Source organism: Danio rerio, chromosome 3, assembly GCF_049306965.1.
Source record: "Danio rerio strain Tuebingen ecotype United States chromosome 3, GRCz12tu, whole genome shotgun sequence".
NCBI classification, from domain to species: domain Eukaryota; kingdom Metazoa; phylum Chordata; class Actinopteri; order Cypriniformes; family Danionidae; genus Danio; species Danio rerio.
Window position 1 is genome coordinate 18,720,489 of NC_133178.1, and position 19,509 is coordinate 18,739,997.

Genomic DNA, 19,509 nt, shown 5'->3' on the forward strand with positions numbered 1-19,509 from the left:
ATTTTCGAATTTTAATCATGTATTAAAACTAAAAATATTATTTATGTATTCATTTGTTTGTTGATTTTAAATTGTAAAGCCTTGTTTACTGACATGACATTAAATAAAAAATACATTACATTACATTCAAGCAACAACTTAGAAACGCTTCTGAATTATAGCATTGCCAAAAGCAGACGCCTTTGAATAAATAACATATGAACTGATCCTCACTATTGCTAATTCTAGCCAAGAGCTGCCCAGTTGGACAGAAAGAGACACACTAAAGGGACCAGGGTAGTTTTTGTTTATCTGAAATGCGCCACAATTATTGGAATGTGGGAAAAGACTGTTGAAAGCTGCGTTGTTGATACTATTACCATTGTAAATATTTGTACTATTGGAAAATTATTCTTATTCTTACTCATATTCTTTTTATTATTATTTTCATGTTTAAAATGCATTTTAAAAGTCTCTTTTTACTAATCGTGTATTTATTTAATTAAAAATACAGTACAATTTTTTATTAGTTATTTTAATCTGCACGGTAAACGTTTGTACTGTTATTGTAAAATGTAGTAATTTTATTTATTTTATTTATTTATCATGTTATTTATTGTAAGAGTTTGTCTAAATCAGGGATGGCCAAACTTTTTCGTATGTATGGCCAAAAACCAAATATCATTGAGAGCCAAGGACCGAAAGTAAATATACTATACTATGATGTAAATATACCTATTTTACATTGAATATGCCGTGCATAATTTCTTAATTTAAGTCAGAATATTTTAAAATAATATGAAAATATAATTTTTCATTGTGCTAATCCTGGTCCTGCATCGAGTGATCGGGGTGACCCACGGTGCATGCCTTGTGCGTTGCCGTGCAATACTACATTTCTGCGTGCTGTTTGTGCAATGACACTTCCGAAACAATAGCTGGCACTGAGGTTTTTATGTTCCTCTGTGTCGTTTTTTCGCTGGTGTTTTATTTGTTCTGAAAGCTACCTTAATGAACAAGTGGCTTAAACTGGTGTGGTGGGAAATCGAGTCCCCCCTGACAATTGGGTCCACTTAGGACCCTGGGTGATCCTATTGATTCACTGGAGTTGTAATAGATATAGTTTGTAGTGTTTCTGTGTATTTCTGTGGTTTGCCATACAAACCATTTTAAATCCTGCTACTTGTATCAGATGTCATTTTATTGAAAAAAAAACCCTTTAACAAACAATCCTGAAAACTATACATGTGTGCGAAGTGATGCACTTGTATGTGTAGGCTAAAATCAATGATGAAAGTACTATAATACATAGAACACACATAGGAGAGACATACATGTACACACACTTATCAATAAAATTCTCCCCAATATAGAAATATCTATTTACATCCATCTATCCAATTTAGTCTAACATTAGACATTTTGATGAGATATATTTAGCGTTTCGCTTAGTACTTTATATTTAATGTGCGCTACTATTTTGTAAAGAGGATTAACAAGATCAATAACTTTTGATCAGGCTTTCAACGCAGATGATTAATTGGGGTTCTAAGCGGACTCAATTGCAGGGGGACCGGTGGACGTGCCACAACTTCAATCATAGGGTAAACACAAAAAAAACTTTCCATCTGGAGCTCCTTCACAGGACTCGGCACTTGTAGACACTCACTCCATCGGTTTGCGTGTCTCTCGTCCAATTACAGAGCTTGTGTTACGTGTTATTGTGAAGAGAGGTGGGCATCAGCCACAGCGAGGACTATGATACCATTCGTCGGCTGCACCACATGATTTAAATCAGCCTTTATATGCCGAATAACTTTTAAAATTATAACTTATAGCAATAAATCATTACCAATCACGTTTATAAAATAGCAGAGTTCAATTCTGAATTCACAAGTCAAGAAGAATTTGCATTTGACTTGATTTGCTCACTAAAGTCTCTCCATTGTCGGGTGACAGTATTTAAACTAAATCTGAGTAATTTACACCATTTAATTAAAATATTTAATTTCAGTTTTTTTAACAATAAAACAAACAAACAAACAATTGAAGGGTTACATTAAATTTGAATTGACAATGTCTAAGCCATCCCTATCATTCTCCCTTTCTTCTCAGATTGGATGGCGGGCCATATCAAAAGTTAACATGTGCTATCTTTGGCCCGCAGGCCTTAGTTTGGTCATCTCTGGTCTAAATTATGAGAGAAAATTATATATGAAATATCTCATTAAAAAATATTTAAATAAATAAAAAAATTGAATCTTATACTCACCAAGGCTACATTTGTCATCAAAAACAGAGTAAAGGTTGGTCAAATATGATCACAATTTAAAGTAACTTTTTTATGACACTGTAATTTATTACTTTGTCCAATCTGAATTTCAGCTGTCATTTCTCAAGTTGTCACAATCCTCCAGAAGTCAATCTGAGATGCTGATTTCCTGCTAAAGAAACATTTCTGATTATTATCTATATAAAAAAGTAGTTGTTGCTTAATATTTCTGTGCTCGTTATTCGTTATTTTACACCCCTGGTCCTTCTTGGCCATCTGGACAAGACAAGGACAAACTTTTTATATTTTCAACCTCAGCCCGCCTTCAAAAATGATATAAAAGCATAATAAAAGTTGACCATGATCCGCTTTTTTACAGTTTCTTTGATTAACAAAATATATATATATATATATATATATATATATATATATCAAAAGATCAGCATTTATTTGAAATAATGTTACTTTTTGCGAATCTCAAAATGTCTTGATGGTCACTTTTCAATGCATATTTGCTGAATAAAATGTTCTGTTTACTATCTAAATGGAAAATGAAGACTTTACCTCCCTTGCTAGACCTGTGTGAGTATTTTCTCGTGCCTGAAGCTGCATGTGGAGGTGCAGTGAAATTCACACAGAAGATTTAGCGAATAGCAGAGACCGAGTCAAGGAGAGTAAAGTGCACATATTTTTGAAGATTAGCAGATATGTGCACACATGAAAGCTCCGTTCTGTGTGTGCGTGCGCGTGTTTGTGAGAGAGATTGAGGGGATCTGTTGGCCCTGGTCTTGTGACTGAAGCTCAGTGGTCATGGGGCGTCCTGGCACTGCAGCCCCTCTGCCCCACGAGGTTTAGGAGACGGGAGAGAAGAGACACCAGGTTAAAAAGTGTGATGTGAAAGAAACGCGTGTTCCCTTGCATTGTGTTCTGTCTGACAGAGAAAATGGCGGCCTGCTGCTTTCCGAGAGACCAGCTCTCCCCGAGTCTCCAGGCAACACAAACTTCATTCAGCAGCCAGTGAATGAGGCAGACTTTAATGAAGTGATAGAGCACAACTATATACTGTATGTCAGGACTGAGCATTCACCATCAGATTGGCCTGATTGGATTTTGATTTACTAGCTCTCCATATGGTGCAATTCAGTTCAGTGAATATTATTAATTAAATAATCATTAAGATTAGAAGTGTTTGATATAAATTTTTTTATTATTATTTTTTGTGCGGGTACATTGGAGCTGTTCATATTTGGTCACTTTCAGTTTCTTCTTTTCATTTGGAAAAATGGCAGGAGGTGTACAGTAAATGCCCTCAGAAATGCATTTGAGATGACGTTTGATGACTAGAAACCACTTCAGATGGTGGTCAGGGACATATTTCAGATTAAACTGGACCGGTTTAAATGCATTTGGTTGTCGAAAACAAACATGTAAGGTTTATTCCACCCAAAATGTACTAAAATAAACGTGAAAGTGTGTTAAGATCTATACACCTACATCCTGCACTTGCTGCTATTGCACTTCTGGTTAGACCTAAACTGCATTTTGTTGCCTTGTATTTGTACATGTGTATTGACAATAAGGTTGAATCTTATCTAATCTAATATGTAACAGTCATATATAGCAGAACTAATGCAAAATTCAATAGCAATGCCACAGATGATCTTTTGGGATGTTTTTATTAATTTATTTTTGTTTGTTTCATTTTATTTTTGACTGTCATTAACTATTAATTGATCAAACTAGAATGTTAAATTAATATTCAGTGTCAGCATTAACAACAGAGACCTCTCACGCACCTGTAGTTAGCCTATTTCTGTGAATGGAGAGGAAAAATATAGCATTTCATTCTGTACAGAGAAACAGTGTTTTGGTTGTTTTGAGAGTATTAAGCACAAATAAATGTAAATGCTTTAGTTTTGAATGATGTCTTGCACGTATCTGTCTGACAGATGTTGCATTTAGCCTGTAATGACCGTAATTGCGGAGCCTGCCTTGTGTAATGACGTTTTACTAGAGCAGGAGTGAGTTACAAAGTCTAGCCTGCATGAAAAGTCATTTGAATGCATGTCGAATAAGATATATATATATATATATATACACATATATATATGTGTTTCTGTAATTAGGATTAGATGTACCACAAGTCTACGGAACATTGTTAAATTAACATATAGCACAATTGAAGATCAGATTAACATCTGTTTAGCAGAGACATGTATATGGCCAAAGGTATATTAACGGCCGCCCAAGTATATTTAATGAAGCCTTATTTATTTATTTTTATTTTTTACTGTTATTATCATCCTTTACGTTTTCTTGTATCCGCCCAAAAACCAAACATTAGCAATCGATTAAGTATTGGAAAATCTTCCCTCCTTTACCTAGTTCTGCGTGCACAAGACCTGTCAACACTGACACAGACAGACTCATGTGCTCTGCAGACCCACAGAGACGCACATTTTTGGGATTTAAAGAATTTTATAAATGTCCTAAAATGTTCGGAATTTACCTTCTGCTTTTACTTTCTAAAGCTCGTATGGGTTTTTGCATTATCTTTTTACTTAAGCCTACTTTCGCAAAAGAAACATAATTATTTTTTTATTTAAACGACTCCGAAAAATTTGACTAAATACTGATAGAGGACAAAATGACTGGTCTAAACTGGCTGCTAAATATATGTACAACATTTGTAATGGTAAATCAATGCATTTGCCTTATTAAAATAATCTACAGATTTTAATCTTGTAATAATTGTCTGTTTTTATTTCTTTTTCAGTAATTTTTTTCTCATTTGCTGATTATTTTATTAATTTGATGATGTCAATATATTACATGGGCTATTTTATATACATATGTAAAATGCTTTGGCATTCAAGTTTGCTTTAAACTTTGAAAGAAAGCAGATTTTACCAGTCAGTGGGTGCACATGGCTCCTGCATAGGAAAAAAATTAAGAGAAATTGTGAATGTCGTTTTTTTTTTTTTTTTTTTTTTTTTTTTTAACTTTAACCTATTGGAAAGATACAGTATATAATAAATAAAATTATTGTTAAATTAATTTATGTAGTGTTTGTCACATGTAGTTGACTATGTGATTTGCCGTAAATGGTGTGTTTCAATTCGGCCACCACCACAAGTACATTTCAAACTTTTGGGAAGTATTGTGCATTTCGCAGATCTTGATTATGTCCACATGGCTTATTGCAGCTGCAGCCATGTGATTGGCTGATTAGAAATTTGTGTTAACAAGCAGTTGAACAGGTGTACCTAATAAAGTGGCCGGTGAGTGTACAGTATATGTCCCATTTATAAAATGCTATTTCTGCTAAATAAAAGTGTGCGCTTGCAAATGCAAATTGCCACAATGTGATTCCCCAAGCACTCGATCACGTTTCATGAGTATCACTGTATGTATGGTCGCTCTATTAACTTTGCCATTAGATAAGCTTTACCCTTTATAGGTTCATGCACTAGTGACCTTTTAAGACACTGCTCTACCTCTCTCTTAGAAATGTACACAGTAAAAGCGCAGATTAAAAACGATCAACTGACGGTCTATGGCTGATTTAAATGGCATCCTTAAGACATTAGACCTCAGGCAGAGATCATGATTGGTGACCTGCTGTCCTGGAGCCAGTTTTGAAGTTAAAGCTTGTTTCCAAAAATATTATACTTTCAAATGACTGGTGACGGTAGCATAATATGTAGACCATAAACGGTTCTTTAAAACTTTCATAAACCACCACTTTTTAATGTTAAAGCTCTTTTGAAATGCATTTAAATTCACATGTTTGATGTGAGTTACTATTGAAACTAAAAGAGAGGATGGGCAATAGTGTAGCCCCTCCCCCTTTTTGAAAACCTCCAATATCTTCTTGTTTCCATCACAGCTCTGCAAGTTAGGTTCTTTGAGGTAAAGTGCATTAGATTCATGACTGCCACAGTTTATTATAGTCTCTCCAAACATTTCACTACTTTAAAATGCAGTGTTCAGTATTTTGTTCAAATGGATCTAATGCATTTTGTGGTGCATGCCGATTCATGCACATGATCTGCTCTTTGCTGTCTCTGAACACAGAAGTGAGTGGATGTGCCATTTTGGCACTTCACGAGACAATGTAAAACCAAACTTCTTTAATCAAACATAAACCATATTTACAATATATGAATGTTTATTCCCTGTACAGTGCTCAGCATATATAAGTACACCCCTCACAAATCATTTTTTTTAATTCATATTGTTAATAGGAGGCTATACAATACTGTATTCGTGTATATACATTAGATTAGTCAGTACTGAAGCCAAACCTGAAGCTTGTCTGACAAAATAACTTGCGATAATGGTTCAAAGACTAGTACACCCAAATTTGTTACAGAAAAATATAAATAAAAATTTTAAAAAGAGGAAAAATCAAGAGAAGCAAAAAAAAAAAAAAAAAAAATTGTTGAAATTTTTTAGGTTGTAATTTGTTTTTGCTAAATTTAGCTTGTGTTAAAATCTGTTAATAAATCTGTTTTGTTTAAATGCACCAAAATACATTGCCTATATTTACAGAGAAATGGAGAAAAATATTAATTTTCTAAATGGCCTATACTCAATTATGCTAATTGTAAATGAATGGGACAGATAGAGAATTTATTTTATTATTATTTTTTTTACAACCCTGTTTGTTGAAATATTAAAAGAAAAATGCCACAATGGTGTTATCAAGACTTTTAGAAAAAGGAAGAAAAATGTGTGAGACTGAAAACGGCAACCAGAAGAGAGACCAGCGTAAAATTTACTGTCCCGCCTATACATTCTGCATTTCAAAAGCCTGGCACAGTTTTTATTATTATTATTATTATTATTATTATTATTATTATTATTATTATTATTATTATTATTATTATTATTTAACGCAACTATTATATAATGCATGCATAAATACATATAAATGTTCATATGTTTTAAAAAAAAATCTAAAGATTAATCTTTGAAGGATTTAGGATGCTGATGACCGCTAAACTGTTATGACACGTTTAGATTAGATTCTAATGTAATCTAATCTAAACGTGTCATGACAGTCTTGTAAAAAAAGGGTCTATTTTGCGCTGGTGTAATAGAAATAGAGGTAGCACAACTATAGCAATAAAATCTTACCCACTTTAAAGGCAGAGTATTTAAGATTTATAATTTAACTAAAATAGCAAAGAATTACTAGACCAAATATTGCGAAGAATGTTCAAATCCAGAGAAAGAAGCAATATTAACTATAGCAATGCCATGTAAAAGACGTCACACAAGCACGATTTCCTGTTTGTTTTTCTAATCAGAAATTGCTTCAGCAGTTTTGTTTTAATTTCAAAGGCTTCCTACAATCAGGTTTTAGTGTGATAAGCCAAAGCATGATTTTTATTGCAGTCCCATTAAGGCTGATTTATACTTCTGCATCATGTGCATGCAGATGGCAATACAAATAGCACGCAGAAGTATAAATCCACTGCTATGCACAAGGCAGGCACTGTGGGTCATGCTGATCACTCAATGCAGAAGTATATATCAGCATTTAGATGTAATGAAGACCGCATGTATTATTAATCCACGCTTACTCATGGCGTCATCAAAGTATGCCTTTGTTTGTTGTGAATATGACAAAATGACATACTGTGCCTTTAAAGTGGTGATAAACTGCAGTGGAAATGCAAACCGAAATGGGCCGACCTGTGCCAAACTGTACGGTAGCATGCAATGTAAAAGCAGTTATAGTGTATTGTAGTGGCAGGACACTTCAGATTCTAGAGTATTTGATTGGTCAGATTATAAATAGTTAAAAAGAGTTTTTTTCCTATACAAATATGGATAGTTTTTGGCAGATTTTAGTGGGAAAACTTTAATTCACAGGGATTTATTTGATGTACATAAATCCACGTCCGTTTATTTCTAAATAAAGTCCTTGTTCCTCCATTAGAGGAGATGATACACTTCAGAAAATCCATTCAACTTATTTGCCCTTGAAACCGCTTGCAAGATAAACGAGGATGATGGGATTGCTACAATGGTCCTAATGTTTGTTCATGTGTGGGTGTGTGTTCGTCTTTAGGCTCATCTTGTCTGCATTGAGTCTGTCCTCTTGTACACCCTTGCTTTAATGGTTCTGCTTTTGCTTTGAGATGGAAAGTGCTGGAAATAAACTCTTTTCCTTTCCTAAATTGTTCTGTTCCCTGTCTAGGTGGAGTGGGCATCGCAGCCACTCAGCTGTGTAAAACGGTGAATGATGTCACAGTGTTCGGCACCGCCTCCGCCAGCAAGCATGAGGTCATCAGTCAGGGTGGAGTCACTCACCCTATCGACTACAGGACGCGCGATTACGTGGAGGAGGTCCGCAAAATAAGCCCTAAAGGTGAGCACAGAAAAACTAAATGACTCAGTTTCTAAAGTTTGAAGCATTTTTTTTTATTATTATTATAGTTTTTCTTTGTTTTTGTTTAAAAAAAATTACTGTATGGTTACTACTTTGGCCAGGTCTTTTGTAAAGTATTTTTTTAAATCTTAACAAGATATCCTGGTTAACTAAAGGTAAATAAATACAGAAATTACAAATAATGCTTACAGATTTTTTCTTTTTTTCTTACAGATCTTTTCTTTCTTTCTTTTTTATCTGTTTGGATGTGAAAACAGTTGTAACTTTATATTCAGTGTTGATGCCACTAGCTTAATTACGTTTTTCAGTAGTGACTAAATCAAATGGCTTTTCAGTAGCGAAGCTAATATTTTAATGCTGAGTTCAGACTGCTTGATTTTAGCCTCGATTTTAACTCATCAACAGGTTTTGAGAAATCGCAGACAGATGCTTGAAATCAGGTAAATTAGTGCTCATTCAAGAGAGCATCAATCACACAGTGCGAACTATCAAAGAGGCGATCTAAGAGAATCCCAGATAAATCGCCAACACCCATGAGATATTTGGTATGCAAAATATCTGGACCTGTCGACGATTCAAATCATGCCATGTGAAATGTGATCTGATTGAAAATAATAGAGAGCAGCATGCACTAGTTTGGGTATCTGCAGGCCAGCGGAAGGTTGGGGGAGAACAAGTGTTCAGTGTTTCCTCTAGGATTTCTTCCAGCTGTGGCGGCAGGCCTTTTTTACACAGATCTACCAACTACCTATGCCGTTATTTCAATGACAAATGTCTTGAGCGCAGTATTACAAGACGAGATCGCATTTATGTTATAGCCTACGAGCGTGCAAATCTTTTTGCTTGCATGCCAGTTTCCTCTGTTCGTGCACAAAACATTTTGGACGCCCTCAAATATACACTGCTTAAGCGCAGATCTTCTTGTGCGCTCTCAAGTAAACGTTGCTGAAGTGCGATTTAGTGCATTTATGTAGCGAGTATGTCTCCAACATTTATCAGATTTGCTAGGAATGTTTATGAATGTCTCCAATAGACCTACAGAGCGATATTAATGCATCCTGACGTGAAGTGAAACGGCTATACATCGTGTTTGCTGGCCTCACGCATCACGCACCTGTCAATCAGCCAGTCAGTCAGTCAGCACGTAACCTTAAAGGGTTAAACAAATGCTGCACAGCACTACTACGATTACAGAAAAGTTTGCGGTGTTATAATTCACTCATCTTTTAATATGTTTTGCTGTGATTATCACCCGCTATATAAAAAAACAAAAAACGACCGAATGTTTTGAATGAAAAGCAGTGTAGCCGTGGCGGGATCTATTTTGGCGTGGCGCCCAGCCATGGAAGAATAAATGTAGCGGAAACCATGATGTTGTTTCCATGTTACTTCTCACGTGTGTTTGGCTGCGAAACATAGTTTGCAGACTGAGGCAAATTGTAGACGATTTTTCCTATTGTAAAGTCATGCAGTGTGAAAACTTCTGTGACGCCACTACTTTAAAAATTGTGCAGTCTGAACTCGGCATAAGCAAGAAGCGCAGTTGCATACACATAAGCTACATTTACCAATCTTAGATTAGTAAATGACGCCACCGCCATTCACAAAGATGTGAGGCCGATGAAAGTAAATCGAGGTTGGCGAATTCTCCTACTTTGTTAACGTGGTTGAAAAACTTTTTATTGAGTTAATGCCACCTCTCGCTCCAGGCGGTGACGTCGCCAATCAATCATTGGGCTGACAAAAAGAAACTTTATGGAAAGATGACTGTAGAGGATTTATTTCTGAAGCAGGACCATACTTCCAAGTACATGTCTTATGGACCGTTTTCACTGAGTGGTATGTTGCAATATGGGTCAGTACGCTTTTATGTCCGTTTTCGCTGTCAAAAGTACCAAAAAGCGAACCTTACGATACCACTTTTTTTGGATACCCTTTGCAAAGGGTACCTTGCACAAAAAAAGGTAGCAAAAGGTGGAGCTACTGTAGACGCACATCTGAACGCTATTTACATAGAAACATCAATCGCGTGCACAAGCCAGGAGAATTAAAACTAAGGAACCGCCATATTTAAATACACAGCCGAGACCGTACACTGTAATAATAAGTATGATAATATTTTATATTATATATTATAATGAGCCATGATCGACCCGCTCTCAAGTGTGAATGACGTCGACTGCAACTGTCAACTTTATTTACAGTTTGTTCTGCAAATGAGCCCAAGTGCGTTTACATGAAAAAAGTTATGCAGTTTAATGTAAATACTTTTCAAATATTTAAAATACTAATTGTAGCTATGTAGCTAAACTACTTTTGCCATGAAGCTTTGAGCTTAGCTTGCTACATTTCCCTGTAACTAATAGCTTTGCTCATTACATTTTCTTTCCTATGCATTTTTATTATTTTTTTATGTAAATATTAAGTTGCCCATGTGTTTTTAATATTTTAATACTGAATTATTAGGAATTAGCAAATCAACATTTTTTTTCTCTTTAAAACTAAAACACTGATGAGCGTAAATGTTTGTTTGTTTTTTTCCCCCACACACAAAAAAATAAAGACCTTACCCAGGCTTATGAACAGTAGTTTATTTGTGGTTGATGAGCTTAAGGCCACATGTTTATTATTAGGCAACAATTTAAATGCAGCATGTTCACAAATAAATCTATGAAAATTCTTCTGCTTTGACTGCTTTGTGCACAAATAGCCCTGTGCATGGACCTCAATCCAAAGCAAAATGGAAATCAAGCATAAGAATTAATCTAGTGTATGACCCAAGAAGTCTTTAACAGATGTTTGGGGATCACTTTGTAGTCCACTTTTCTCTCCGCATTTGTGTTTCTGATGCATAAAATTTGTTGTTTTTTGTTTGTGGTTTTGAGTCAGCTGTAACTCTTAAGCAGTCAGATGAAATGTTGTTTAATTTTAGTCTTATCACAGAAACCAGCACAACAAATTAATTTCTTTTTTTTTTTTTTTTTTTTTTTTTTTTTTGTTTAGCTGTCTTCACTGTGCGAACATTTTATTTGATGTACTCCTGACCATAACAATGTTAGAAATTGGGAAACACAGTATCACATCCACAACATTCCACTCCGGTCAGCATAGGAGCAGAATTAACCCATAAACGGCAGTCTTTGCACTTCTAAAATCAAGACATATGAATTCTCAGATACAGATTCTGGACAAATACAACAGCAGCAACAACAACAACAAAAACAGTGTGAGTGCTAAATGTGTTTATGTAAATGTGTATTACTGTAGCAGGGAAAGTGAAGTGTTTCAAGAGATGGAGAGTGTTTTGTAATGCAAACTAGCAGCGGAAAGAACAGCATAGGGAACAAGCATTGCTAAAGTATCAAAATAAACACGTACAGGAAAACAATGCAAATATATTGGGGAAGACTTCATGATCTGTAAGGCAACTTTTATTTAGTCAAAAATACAATAAATGAAGATGCATTACTCCAGTCCTCACATCATCCTGTTTCCATAAACATATCTTAATATTAATGTTGACAAGATTTGTGCTGCTTATTTTTGTGACACAAAACAGTATTTTATTTAAAATAGTTTATAACCAACCATGCAAAATTCATAACCGTAATCAGTAACTGTATTTTTCTGAGTGTTTTTGTGCTACTATTTTGGCTGGTTTTTGAGTCTGTTATTGATAATTATGACATCAAAACCACTCATAGGTGGCAACAAGTTCTTGTTTTGATTAGTGAGTCATTCAATGATTCAGTCAAATGATTTATTAAAAACGGTTTCCATCTTTTCCAAATGTTTCCATCCACCTATTTGAATGAGAATACTGGACTATTGCATAAAAAAATGCTAAATGGCTGTGGTATAACGAATCACAAATCTTACGTTTCGGATCACATTGGGTTTTTTCGTCATGGATTGGACCATTTTTCGAATCAGACAAAAAGAGGAGGATACAAATGTAATTTGCTTTGCATTTTATTACAAAAATAGCACTTCAAGACACTTGGTTTCAACAAACAGAACTTAAAACCTGTCATTGTATTAAAAATGAAGAAATAATCAGCTGAATAAAAATTTATTGTAAAATATTCAGTACTTCGAAAAACTCGCTGTTACTACTACTGTTGCTGATAACACTAAATCCAACATTATAATTTGTACAACTTATATTTTTTTTGTCTCATTCTCTAGAAATGATGCAGTTATTTACTCAAACGTCATGTTTCATTGCTAGATGTGTCATTTTTGAAGAATTATTCAGTGGTATATTTTTGATGGCTGGTTGTCGCCACCTATTGATAAAATAATGTAATTGCTGGCTACAACTTTCAATTTTTAGTCAAGTAAAATGCATATGTCGGTGATTTTAATCTTTGCCATTGACATCAGTTATCTAAACTATAATCTGTTATCCCTGTACTTATGTGTTATTTTTACTGTTTTTAACTTCATAACTAATTCAAAAGAATAAATCTTGTAAGATTAATAAACAAATGAAAATCACCATATATTATAATTTGTTGCGTGGGTGTTGAGATCCCGAACTTTTAATGATTAATCGTGCAGCTTACATTGAATGCATTGATGCATGCTATACAAGCAGTGACAGAAAACGCCATTAATGTAATACACCACATCCTGAATAACCCACCACAACATCTTCCATCATCATTATATTTTACAGGAAAGCCTAAATGCTGTCATACATGTGATTTGAATGATGCAAGAGGCGTCTCTGTGATCATTACAAATTTAGGACTAATCGATCAGTAAATAAACAAATTATTAATCTGCGGGTGTTCCGAACTGTGGGTAGTGATCCATATGGATCACTGATAAACCTTAATCTGTTACACCCCTACTAAATAGAAATGTCAAGATGTTAATATGTTTTAAAATGGGCACATGCACACAACTGAGTTGGATAAAATGTTTATATATGTATAATAAGAAAATATATAGTAAATTACATTTTTTCTGTTCGATACTTAACATTGGTTTATGAGGAAGTGACACATTTAGCATTTTTGCATGGAAACATGTCAGCTCACACATTCTTTGAAATTATGATATTATCCAAGATGTTAAATATCACACACCTCTACATAACCTTTTAACGGGACCTCTTTTGCTGAAATCACTTTTATGATGGATTTAAACACCGTTGTGTGACAAGAATGTGTAAATATAGCCAGCCTCTAATGGTAATAAATGTATTAACTTTATATTTTTTTATAATAACAGTGAAAAAAATAAAATAAAATAAAATGAGATTAAAAAAAAAGTCTGAAACACCTTGACATATCATTTTGTTTGTCATCAGAGGGGGAAAGCCCTGCCCATTATTGATGATCTCTGCCTCATTAGTAAAAACAACCATGAGTGAGAAGCAGCCTACACCAATAGAGTTTTCGCATACTGAAGACACTGACAGCAATTTAGAGACATTATAAATGTGGAATCTACAGTGGCTGAGAGAGTTTAACGTGCTGCAATTAAAAAAAACACATGCAATTATAAAAAACGTCAAACATCAGTTTGACAGCACACATACTGCAAATAATCACAAGTAAACACATTTTAAAAAACATGCTGCATTTTCCCACAACACAAACAAATTAATGAAACATGCTGCATTTTCTCATAATACAAACATTTAATGAAAACACACTGCATTTTCTCACAACACAACAGAAATGTTTGACACACAGGTGTCAAATCCAGTTGCTTAAGGGCCATAGCTCTGCACAGTTTAGTTCCAACCCTGCTTCAACACACTTACCTGTAGGTTTCAAACAAGCCTAAAGGACTCAATTAGTTTGATGAGGTGTGTCTAATTAGGGTTGAAACTAAACTGTGCAGAGCTGCGGCCTTCCAGGAAATGGATTTGACACCTGTGCCGGTCCCAGCTGTTTAGGTTATGGTTATTTAGGCTAATAAATACTAAAGACACGAGAATCTGGGTATTAAAATAAACAAACAAAAACCTCACATTCCAAAAATCACCTACAACTTTACTGAGCAATAGTCAAAGCACATTGAAGGTGTCTTAAATTGTAGCACGCTAAGCTCTCTCAGCCAGCGTAGGAAACACTCTAGCCTCCATAGACTACCTTCTTCTGAACCACATCTTCTGACATCCTAGGTTTAATCCAGAAACAATGTTAGTCCTGTTTTGAATTGCGTTTGTAGTCCCGCCCACTTTTAAACAGAGCACAATCTCATTTGCATTTTAAGCGACAGTCACCAAAATGGCATAATTTGGAACAAAGCCTAAAAGGTACAGTTTCAAAAGAGTTATAAAAAACTGTTTGTGTGTTATTTTTAGCTGAAGTTTTGACATACTTTTTATAGATCATGTAAAAAGAGGCATAGTAGGTAGCCTCTAAAATCTTAATTGCCGTTATATAGTTCATATAAGCATATTAAATGTAAAAAGTAAATTTTTGTGTTAATATGTGTATTTTTCTTGTTTTTTAGGCTTGGATATTGTTTTGGATCCTCTGGGAGGCTCTGACACCCATAAAGGCTACAACCTGCTCAAACCAATGGGAAAGCTCATCAGCTACGGTGAGGGACACTTTAAACCCACTACACTCACTTTCAGGTCACTTTGACCAAATACTAGTTTCGACTTGGCGTCCAGTCCATAAAACCGAATTGGTTAAAATTGACTAAATCCCAACAGACACGTTTGAATAGCTTGACAGTGACGTACAACAGTAAATCAACTTCATAAAACACAATACCCGGAACGAGACCCCTTAAACAACATGGCGTCCTGTAGTCCCACCCAACTGTCTTTGTCCCTCCATCTCTTTCTCGGGCTCGCTCTCTTCCTCTATCCTGCTTTATCAGAACAATGGCTCCTCTATTTGACACAGAACCCAGAAAGTGTCCGAATGTAGCAGACTGGGTCAGGTCCAAATCACAGGCCAACTCTGAGCTCGCTTTGTGTCAGTGTGTGTGTGTGAAGCAGGGACACGGACAGAGAGGGTTGTCATCGCTTTATACTCTCATTTCCCTCTCGCTAATGGTACTATAGAGTGTAATTTAGCCTGATATCCTTTGTCTTCGCAATATGTGGCGTTCTTATCTTATTTCATGCTAATAAGCCACCTTTGAAGTGAACAGAGAGGGTCGATGTGGTTTAAGAACGAAAGAGGACGTGGATAATCGCGCAAAGACAAGCGAGGGAGTGACAGACATGGGAAGCGACGTGAGAGGATGTGCGGACAGTGAGCGAATGAAGACGGGTCAAAGAGTGCAGTGTTGGAAAAAGCGGAGAAAAAGAGAGCGAGAAGGAGGGCTGGAGAGGCATGTCATTCCTCTGTAAATGAAGAACGCTCACTGTGGGAGCCATTAAGCAGTAATTCAAGCCTCGGTCAACCGCACACACACATTTTACATGCAGAAATCTCACACAAAAATATCTATTCATGCTCGGGGATCATGCTCGGCTCACACACACAAAGGCATTTTTCTACATGCTAGGACGTAGGGATGGGTGGTATGATGGGGGAACTGTGATATTTTGTGTGCTGTTTTAGGTTTGATTTGCGCACATTGTTCAAGACAGAAAATTACAACAATACAATGGGATGCAAACAGGAAAGAGCTTGTTATTAAGGGGCTTTTGCATTGCTTATTATACTGAGCATTATGTAATCATGTCATGGCTCATAATCAGATTACAGTTACTTATGGATTACGTGATTATAAAAGTAATCATACATTGGCAGCAGAATTATTATATTACTACATTAATACTCTTGGGGAAACCATTAAACAGCATTTATTATAAAGGGCACTTATGATGAAAAGCATCTTTTGTAAGCTGTTTGGACAGAGGTGTGTGTGTAGGTATAGTGTGTCCACAGTCATATTGGAGTGATATAAAGACAATAAGCCTCTTTTTAAATTTCCTGATGCTAAAAGAGGATCCAAATTTCTCCCATTTTGAGGCAGACGGCAATGTAAGGTAGGAGTGCAGTTTCCCTGCCCACTGAATTGATTGACTGCTGCGTATTAACATACCTCAGTAGTAATGCATATAATCATATCTACAAGACAGGACGTCCGCAAAGCAACCGGGATTAAAAGATCTTTTCAGCTCTCTGTGATCATCAGTCATCATCAAATGTGATCAAGAATGTTTTTAAAACAGTGCATGTGTGTAATGAATTACAGCTATTTTACCGTCTTTATCACCACAGCCGCATTTTAGTACAATTATAAAAGAAGACGCCTAAATACAGTTTGCTGATGTTAAATTGGGTTTATTTTGTATATTAACATAACGGATATCCATACAGCAGTGGATATTAATGTGTATCCGGTTACATTTGCATTCAAAAACAGTGCAAAGTTAAACCAGGCGGTGTGCATGAACTTTGTAACAACATTGCGTGTGACTCATCATTACAACTCCACAACAAATACATCAAGTAATTATTGGAAAAGTTCTTACTGTAGTGTTTCTCATAAACATATGTGAGATCTCCTTCCTTTATCTCTGTCACTGTACTGTTTATCTGACACAGCCCAAGCGGAGATTAAGGCACACTCAGAATGGTGGGTGGGTAGAACTAGCATTAAAGGCACAGACAACAAAAACAGCTAAATAGTGTTCAGAGAAGAACATTCTAATGTTCTGAAAGGTCTAATAAATCTGATGGGTGATTTGAGCTGAATCTTTACAGACACATTCTGGAGACATTAAAGACTTCTCTTGAATCTTGACCCCAGTGGGGACCCGAGGTAGAACAGGTCCCCAGCACCTCCTTGCTGATTGTAAGAGCCGACAAATGGGACAACTTGTTTCAGACGTGAGTTGTCACCCGTGTCAGTGGAAATAGAGATCCTGGTATTTGAAAATTGAAATTTAACTGTAGAGACTATTGCAGATCCAACACAGTACTTTGGCTCCTATTTCACTTAGGCCCCATTTACAATAGTGCATTTTAGTTTTAAAACAGCGTTTTAGAATGAAAACGATTCGTGTCCACACTAGCGTTTCACCCAGCGTTTCTGAACAGCTCTCCCTCTACACCAAAACACTGAAAACGCACATCACGTGGCTCAAACACACACACTCTCTGGCATGCGCTGCAGCCCATCCACCCAGATGAGAGTGTTCATCAAGGATCTCCCGCTGGATCTAATCTTACTATATTTGCTAAATGTGATATTTAATTCATCTTGTTGTCTATATCTAACAACTTATTCCCCTACTTTGGTCGTTTAAATCTATTACTTGTTCTCAGGTAACGTCTTCTGGCTGAGCGCAAAGATAAATTAATAATTAATCTAACCACGTACATTCTGTATATTGAGTAATTGCTTGCCTTTTTTCCTATATTGTATAAACTTATTGTACATTATACTTTTATAATGGCCATTATTGATTATTAAAACTAATATTCAGTAAAAGAGAGGGTATCGTAATTTCAATGTAAATAAAAGGAGGCTGTAATGTTAGGCTTCGTTTTGTTATGAATACGCATGCAGTGAAGATGACGCTCATATATGCAGCACAACGTCTCAACATTTCTGCTGTCTGTTAAGTTGTTAATATCAAAATGAATAAGGTTATACAGTACATATGTTCTCGGGAGTCTGTTTTCCATATCAAACTTCGCAAGTCTGAACTTACAACTAGAGGATGCAGAACTGTGTGTGAGGCTACTTAATATTGAGAAAAAGCCCCAATCAAAGAGGCAAATGTCTGCAGCCCCGCCTCCATTTTCAGATGTCTCCGTTTTCCCCCCATCCACACTGAGATAGAGCAGCAGCGTTTTAGAATAAAATCGGCCTCTTCAGCGTTTCCAAAACGCTCCATTTTCGGCGCTCGAAAACTCCAGCGTATTGTGGACGGATGGTGTAACCGTAGCAAAACTTATCTGTTTTCAAACTAAAACGCATTAGTGTAAACGGGGCCTCAGACGGGAGGTTGGAAGGGCCCGGTCCAATCAATCGGCTAGTCAAGAATTGCCCTAGATTATTGAACATTTTTAAACATCTAGCAAACTTCCAGAAGGCTTTGGCTGAGGGTCATTTGAGTAATGCATATTTTTAAATATGCCTGCTTGAGTAGATCATTCTTATATCCTTGATGTATACCCGGTGGAGATCCGCGGCTCTGTGCTTCCACTTGTTGGGCTCCGAGGTGGGTGAGGAGTAAGAGTGATGAATCTGAAATCATACTAAAATGTCAAATAAACGAAACCCAAAAGAAAATTATCGGATCAGGACTTGGATTGTAACTTTGGAAATGGCATCAGTCTACTCCCCAGAAGTGAAAACTGGCAGAGATTTATACTTCTAGAATCTCTACAATCTGAAATGCCACTCTCTAAATTGTATCCTTTTGTTATTCAAAATGGCATCTCTGGAATTTCTGGAACAGTGAAAGATGTTAAAAAAAACGAAGATCTGGACAAATTCTTGTTGAATGCTCCAAAAAGATCCAAGCAGAAAACCTACTACGTGCAAATGTGCTTGCTGGTGTTGCTATGAAAACTTTTCACAATCCAACTTTAAATCATAGCAAAGGAGTAATCCGTACCAGAGAGCTAGAAGACATGAAAGAGACTGATATTACTACAGAGTTAATGCCTCAAGATGTAATACATGTTAAAAGAATCACAATCATGAGAGAACATCATTTCATAAAAACAGGAACCTATATCCTAACTTTTAGTAGACCTCTACCTACAGAAAAGATTAAAATTGGATACTTGAGTGTCAATGTTGACATTTTTACACCTAATCCACTCAGGTGTTTCAACTGCCAAAAGTTTGGACATGGATTGATTGCTTGCAAAAACAGGCCTACCTGTGTAAACTATGGAGGAGA

At 35.9% G+C, this 19,509-nt stretch overlaps 1 protein-coding gene across 1 annotated transcript in view; it reads left to right on the top strand.

The window, feature by feature from the left end:
- The window catches only part of vat1 (vesicle amine transport 1), a 57,461-nt gene that overhangs the window by 25,063 nt on the left and 12,889 nt on the right, over nucleotides 1–19,509 (top strand). The window contains 2 exon segments of the mRNA NM_001007051.3: nucleotides 8,463–8,633; nucleotides 15,132–15,221. Coding sequence (NP_001007052.3) covers nucleotides 8,463–8,633; nucleotides 15,132–15,221 — 261 coding nt within the window.